General features: G+C 38.6%; 1 protein-coding gene across 3 annotated transcripts in view; it reads right to left on the bottom strand.

Moving 5' to 3' along the window:
- EMC2 (ER membrane protein complex subunit 2) overlaps positions 1-6,929 on the bottom strand; it is a 49,626-nt gene extending 42,697 nt beyond the window's left edge. For 2 of the 3 annotated variants that reach the window (XM_045560429.1, XM_045560428.1), the window contains exon 1: positions 6,820-6,929. In XM_045560429.1, coding sequence (XP_045416385.1) covers positions 6,820-6,859 — 40 coding nt within the window. In that variant the 5' untranslated portion in view covers positions 6,860-6,929. Of the gene's footprint in view, positions 1-1,187; positions 1,240-6,819 lie in introns of those variants that run through there. The other variant, XM_045560430.1, reaches the window with a different exon arrangement.
- Positions 6,930-8,107: the final 1,178 nt, after the last annotated feature.

Below are 8,107 nucleotides of genomic sequence, written 5' to 3' on the forward strand. Positions count from 1 at the left end.
CTTGTCTAGTCAGATTGGTTGTGGATGTTGAAAGAAGCTATTCTGCAAGAAAAGGCCACTTGATTTGAAAAAAGAAAGGGTTAATTTATTTTAATAAATTAATAAAATATAATTTATTTTATTGTAATGCACACAGAACACCAGAAGTGTTTTTCAAACTATGTATTATAGAGTGTGTATTAGTTGGGTGTGCAATCAATTTAGTGGATTTCTTCCAGCATTTGGGAGGAAAAAATGAACAGAACAGAATGCATTGCTCATACTAAGAGTATCTTCGAAATTAAACTTTGGTTTCAGTTTATACACACACTCAAATATTCATGTATAAATATACTTAATTGAGCATGAGTTAATTTATAAAAGGTATTTTTTATTGTGGATTGAGGAAGAACATGTACAAAAGAGGATATAATTTTTTAAAGCATAACTTCTAAGAAGAACAATCTAAAATACAGTTACAAACATATACTAAAATATAATAGCTGTACAAAAAACAAGGAACATTGTTTATGTATGAAAATATAACTTTTGCAAAATAAGCAGAATTCTACCTATGAACACCTTCAACTATACTTACATAGCTGACCCTGACACACTCTGCATGCTATCATAAATACCATGTAGAATTATTTGCCACACATTAATATTTTCAGAAATGCCTTAAATATATTCATCCAAAAAAATCACTAGTAAAAATAAAATTATCTCTTGAAGAAAACATGTTTTCACTTTTAATAGCCCATTCCCTCAAAGTCACAACATCAGAAAACCAAAGTCATGGTGGTGGTTTCCCTTCCCAGTGCCACATTTCTGTTAGTTCCAACTTCTGTTAATGCTACCTGAGATTCCAATTTTTACTATTATTTCTGACCCCTCCTTTGGTATCTAATTCCTATGAACTCTTTTGAAATATTACTAAGATTTACACCTTCCACTCTATTTCCACTGCTATTATCCAAGCTCAGGCTCTCATCACCCCATGCTAAAGTTGCCAGGATAGCATCCAAACTGGATTCTCTATCCAAACTCAATCTGCAAATCACTACCAGATATTTTTAAAAAGATTTACTTCATTAGACAATTTAAATTCTTAAGATACCCAATGATTCCCACTACCTTTTGGGCAGTATAGTACAATGATTGGAACCACGGTCTTTAGAGTTATTCCTCATTCAACTAGTACTTACTGGATGCCTTCTCCATGCCAGGCCTGATCTGGATGCTGAGGATAAACAAAGAAAGAAGATAAAGTCCCTGTACTCATAAAGCTTACATTCCAGTGGAGTAAAAAAATGACAAACCACATAATTTCAGACAGTGATAATTCCTATGAAAAAAATTAAAGAACCATAGAATAAAGTCAAGAGATTGGGAGGACACAGGACCCTTTGCAAAGGGCGGGTCAGTGAAGACTTCTCTAAGAAGATAGTTTTTAAGCTGAGGGAAGAATGAAAAGGAGTCAGGCATAAACAGCAAATCTCTAACTTCTGGAGACAAACTATCTCGGCATGTTCCAAGAATAACAGAATGGCAGCCTAGGTGGAGGAACTTGACTAGCTAATAACTGAGCCGAGGACAGCAGCACAAGTGCACCTCAAATCTCAACACTCCCTTATACTAGCTATGGGATACTGAACAAGCCACTTCGCCTCTCTAGTTTCCTTCCTCACCTGTAAAATGGAAATAAGGAAAGCCTATTTCATAGGATACATCTGAAGATAAAGTGAGATAATGTGAGATAATGTATACAAAATGTTTAGTAGGCTATTTTCATCATTATTACCATTACTATAGATACTACTGGATCAAACACGAACAACAAACTTCATATCCTAGCATTCACTCATTGACCAAACAAGCATTTACTGAAAGCTTGTTTTCTCTCACCACTATGCTGGTCAATGGAAGGATTGAGAAGACGACCTGTGTGTGTAAAGAATGTAAAAAAGTAATTTAAATATGAGTGAGAATACTAAGGTTCAATAAAAATTCTCTTAATCATCCTCCAGTTAGAATCAACTCAAAGAACACTTTAGAAGCTCTTGGCTAATAAGCCTCATCAGCTAGCTCTTGGGTAATTGTTTCCATCAGTTATCACATTACAAAAATTCAACTGTTTATACCCAAACCAGTTCATGCCAATTCAACTTAATGTAATTATACAGTATAATTAAATATTATAAGCCAAAGAAAACTTGAGGGCTAAAAGATAGATTTATTTCTATGAAACAAAGCTGGATGTTTTAAAAGGACTCCATGAAAGTACTAAATAATTAGCTCTGAAAAACTGCTGTCATATTAATTATGGGGACTTAATTAAAAACATTCTGAGGAAAACAATAAAAATTTAAAAGACTTATGCACCAAAGCTGCTATAACAGGGTCTTTTAACATGGAGTAGGGTCCTGCTAAAGTAAAGCAGGGTCCTGTTAAAGAAAGGAAAACTGAAAATGGTTTAACATGACAAGGCATTTCAATCAGGGGATTCCTATCAAAAAAAAAAAGCCCTCTCCTATATCAACATGCACATTTATAAATTTTAAGTTTAATGAAAGGAGTCACTGAATCTTTTTTTTTTTTAATTAGGAGAGTGGATCTCAACTATATACAAAATAAAGACCAAGCTCTTTAGTCCAGCATTCAAGGCACCAACCTACCTTTCTAGCTCTTACTTTTCAAAAATGACCTTTCCAAAATATATACTTAATTGAAACCTGATTATTATCTATTTCCCATACATATCTGTACTTTCTAGACTTCAAAGTTTCAAAGACCTACATCTTATAGGATGAGCAGGAATTGTCTTATGAATGAGGGCAGATACATGGTGCCATCTACTTTTCTAGGGAAAATGCAGAAAAAAGTGGTGACATTGTTGGCGTTGGAGGCAGAAGGCAGATAATGAGTTAGCTCAGTTTTGAGTTTTATTAATTGTGGAACATCCAGTACATGTGACCTGAAGATCATCGCAAATACAGATCTTCAGTCTAGAAGTGAAATCTCAGGGTATGTTCCATGAAATCTGGGACCTTGCCTATCTTGTTCAGAATTGTATCCTCAGGAACTAGAACAGTACCAGTACAAAGTACTCAAATATATGTTTTACTAACATGTTATTTAGTATATAAGTTGATAGTCAAAGCTGGGTGTGGATGAGACTGCCCACAGAAGACATTTAACCTTTTTTAGATCTTTTCAAGGCTGAAGAGATCTTTGAACTATCTTTTCCAAGAAATATACACATGTTTAAAAACACAATCGATTTTGCACATTATTTCATGGAGTTCACAGACCACATAACTTATGCCTGCACCAATCAAAAGTCTACTCATAAAGAGGGCTACAGAAAGAACCACTGAAGACACCAAAAATATAAGGAGCAAATGGATGTAGAGGATTCAGCAAAGTAAAGGTATGAAAAGTAAAAAGAGAACCTCAAAGAATGTTATTAAGAAATCCAAAAAAAAATATTTCATAGAAAGAGTGATCTACAATAGCAAAGGTAGTATAGATGCACAAAACACTTATGACAGAGTTGGCATTAGGACTCCCTAGAGACGTTAGAGGAGTGGTAGGGCATGGAAACCAAATTGTGGTTGCTTAAAGGACTGCATAAAAAGGAAGTTGGGGCAATGAACATAACTAAAATTCTCTCAAATATTTCTCATAAATTTTTTTCAACAAATATTCACTTAGTGCCTATTATATGCCAGGCATTATGCAAGACATCCTATCCATGTCCTGCCCAAATCGCATATTCTCAAGAAACTTGACTATACTCTCCCTACAACTCTAAATTCTCTTTCCCACCTTCAAACCCCTAAGTAGTAATTCCCCTATGTAATAAGCACCAATAAATTCCAACTGGGCAAATAAATAAACCACATATTCTACTTTTTCTATGGAGCCTAATAGAGATTTGCATATGTCTTTTATAAACAGGTGATAAATTTTCCTATTACAAAAATTACAGTACTCTTTTAACTAAGTCATGGTACTATTTGGTGGAATTCCTAAGGACACAGCTCTGGCAGTCCTCCCGCCCTGAAAAAAATCTAAACAAAACACTATCTCTGAGAATCCTCCCATCTCCTACATCCTAAAAATCTGTTATCACAAGTCTCTGAAATAAAAATCTAGAATACTATTTTCTTAAAAATCCCTTAAAATAGAATTTTAATTATGGAAAGGTCTAAACCTTCATTTTACTAATGAGCAAACTGTATCCTATTAGTTGAGTTGCCTAATTTCATCAGAGACACTAAAGAAACTATTCTAACACTAGAAAAATGATTTATAATCTTTTGACAATTTATTAGTGTTTATTATTAAGCCCACTGGCAATTCACTTACTCAACAAATATTTACCAGGTTCCAGTGATGTGATACTGAACAAAATAAGTCTGGTCCCTTCCATTCTAGGAAAGACAAAATTTTAAAACTTAACACCCCTGGGGAAGTGTTTCAATAGTATTTAATAATTGAAAGACCAGTTTTTGTTTTGTTGCTTGTTTTATTTTCTTGTTTGGGTTTTTCCTTTTTTCCTATTTCCCTTTTTAAATTTTGGTAGAAGGATGGGGAAGGTAGGGGGAGGGGGTAGGCAGAGTGGTCCAGGAAGGCTCTCTGCAGTACATGACCTTTGAGGGGAGTTCTGAGAAATGCTAAAATTTAATGGGGGGAAGTGCAATGGAAGGAGGGAAGAACACTCCTAGTAAAAGGAATAGCATGTGTCCAGCCCTAAGACAAGAAGCAGGGCAATTTAAGGAATTCAACAAAGGCCAGCACAGCCAGCTCATAAAGTGAGGGTGAGAATGGCTCAAGATAAAGCTGGAGACATGGGCAAAAGCCAAAACATACAGGGGAGGGACATAATCATATTAGTGTTAACTAATAATAACACATCCTTTTATATAACCAATACTTAGTTTACAAAGTACTTTTAACATGTTTTCTCTTTTGTTTCTCAACAAACTTGTGAAGTAGTTATTATTTATTATTCCAAATCTAATCATAACACTCGTCTTTAGAATACCCACAGGGTAAGGTCCAAGTTACTTAAATCATCCTGTCTGCTAGTAGTTACACACCTACTTGTCCTTCAAGATGCTACTATTATCTAGGAAAGCTATACTGAACATACCTTCATAATAGCACTTCCCCAAAATTATAAAATATTTAAAACTTTTTAAAAAAATATTAACAGCCACACAACTACTATCCAGCTTAAGGAATACACCCTAACACAAGCCTTTTAAATCTATTATGTTTATAGGATCATCTTCTCCATTAGACTGTGAACTCCTTGCAAGTAGGGACTGTGTGTTACTTAACTTGATAGATGCAAGATCTTGCACTAAGCACTTAACATTTTAGTATAATGGATTTCCCCAATACAGGTAGAAATACTGAAGTTCACAGTGTGCTGAAGACCAAAAAGCCAACAGATCACTGAACTCAGTTCAAGTATAAAGGAATTTTGCTTTTCCCCTTACATGTATGCAACTCTATAATACTTGAGAAATTTATTCACCATCAAACAGTAAATATAACTTTCAGTCCCCATGTTATCAGGTCATTATTTAAACATAACACAAAGGCATTCATTGAACACATTAGCTATTAAAGTCTACTGCAATACGCTAGCTAAATGCTGGGAATATGAATTTTAATTACACAAATTCCATGCCTCAAAAAAACCCAAGTTTCTTCTCTTAAGCATGCCTCCCACTTAAGTTTTTGAGAAGGGAAAAAAAACTCTTACAGAATTGGTCCAAGGTTTGGCTGCTTCCAGACTTAAAGAACACACTCCACTCTACATCAACCAAGGATAGGGAAAGTCCATACGTCACACATGAGCGCATGCCCCAGAGTTAACCAGTTATTTTACACCTCAGAAAAGGAATTACTAGTAGGGAGTAATAAGGAAGTTCTGGGCCTGGCACGGTCACAGCACTTTAGGAGGCCAAGGTGGGAGGGTCGCTTGAGGCCTGGAGTTTGACACCAGCCTGGGCAACATACCCAGACCTGTCCCTACCAAAAAAAAAAAAATACCAAATTTCTTTTAACTAGCCAGGTGTAGTAGTAATCCCTGCTACTCAGGAGGCTGAGGCAGGTGGATCGCTTGAGCCCAGGAGTTCAAGGCTTGAGTGAGCTACGATCGTGCCACCGCACGCCAATCTGGGCGACAGAGGGATACCCTATTTCTAAAAAACAAAAATTAGGAAGTTGTGTTGTACGTGTAAATGTGTTTTGAGAAGAAGTGAGACAGAGAAAAGTCAAAAAACGGAGAAATTGCAAACCCGGTTTTGATGAGAGAACGAAATGTAAAGTGACATGTAAGAGAAGCAGATTTGTTCACGACTCTTCTACATAGCTTTTCTGAGCTTTTCTGCCCAGTGCTGAAACCCTTACACAGCACTTAGCATAAGGCCTTACAGACCCTGTATTTCTTGGCTCCAAAGAAGCTTCGGCAACCACCTATTCCGCCTCCTCTACGCCTCCCAGCAAAAACAGGAAGACTGTGACAGCCCCAGCCCCAGGTCCCTCCAGCCTCATAAACGGAAGCTGCCCTGGGCAGTTGGATTAGCGCGGAGGTAGGTCGGTCAGTCTATCAAAGAGCAGACACAGTGCAGAAGCCGCAGAGTTCGTGGCCGAGCCAAGGAGGGGGTCAGTTTCAGCCTCCACCTGAGCTTGACCTGTCCAGCGAGAACTCCGGTGCCGAACAGAAACTGGAGAATTCAGCTCTCTGACGGCAGCGGGTATTCCTGAACCGTTTCCCAGGGCTTTTGGTCTTCCCGCACCCGCCCCACCCGAAGTTACCTTCCCAAGTGACATCGTAAAGCTCTGAAACCTTCGCCATCTTCCCAGAACCCAGAGGCAGCGGGGTGAGAGGGCGGGGATACGTGGTCACGTGACTCGCGGCCGAGCCGTGGCGAATTACGAAGCTCTTTTTCATTGGCCAAGAAAGCAGAGGGGGGCGGTATCCGTCACGCACGTGCACCGGGCTCCGCGGAGGGGCTTTCGGGGAAGGGGGCGGTGCTCGCTGGGCTGGGGGCGGCGCCCGCTGGGCTGTGCGCAGCGCTCTCGGAAGCTGAGGACGCTCCGGCGGTCGGCGGGGCGGCGGAGCTGCCTTGTGGTGAGGTGTGTTTTATACCGTGGATTTTTAACACGTGCCGGGCTTTTCATTTTTTTCTGCATAGGTGTATTCACTCTCCTCACATTCCCCACTCAGCACCCTGTTCTCTTCGTGGCCTGCCTCGGCGCAACATTCTCCCCAGTTCCCTTACTTGTGCCCAACTTTACTCCTTTCCTAAAGGGATTTGCTTTCCATTTACTTTTTAATGTTTGACTAAACTAATAAGCTTCAAAATTTTTATCATATCTCTTTGAGGGACTAAGTGGGATTCTCCCTTTGCGCGTTTATGTTCTTGTCGCCGAGGACTTCTCAATGTGCACATGAATGCCTTCATGCCCACCCGTACCCTTAGTTAACCATCCTGCATGTAATTACTTTATCCCTGGCTACCTGCCGCACTATTGCTAAGAGCAGTCAGTGTGTAAGCGCTCATAACCAGTGAATAAATGTGCGAATGAGACTCGCACGGCCCCTAAACGTCGCTCCTCCCGTTTACTCCTGAGTGGGTGGGGTACCTCCTTCCCCACCCTGTCCCACCAGGCTAATTGCTTTTAGGAAACTCTGGACCTAGTCTCCTAGAGCTGAGAAGAAATAGCTGGACTGCAAGCAAAAAATTTGAGGGTTGTAAGTATATATTTAGTGTTTAAAGCAATGAGAACATGAGATTGTAGAGGGGCATATGTGAAGTGAGGAAAGAAGGCTAAAAATAATCTCTGCAATACAACCATAGTTAAGGGTCAATGAAGAAGAGGCCTTCAAGAAAAAAAGAGTCCTGTCCCACAAGCCAAGAGCCTGGAGTGGGTTTTTTATTATTTTTTCCAGGTTATTGAGTTGTAATTGATAAATAAAAATTATATATTACTAACCTTATGTATTTAAGGTATTCAAAGTGATGATTTGATATACATTGTGAAATTATTACCACAGTCAAGCTAATTAACACATCCATTCCTTCACATAGTTACCATTTGT

This window comes from Lemur catta, chromosome 9, assembly GCF_020740605.2.
Source record: "Lemur catta isolate mLemCat1 chromosome 9, mLemCat1.pri, whole genome shotgun sequence".
NCBI lineage: Eukaryota > Metazoa > Chordata > Mammalia > Primates > Lemuridae > Lemur > Lemur catta.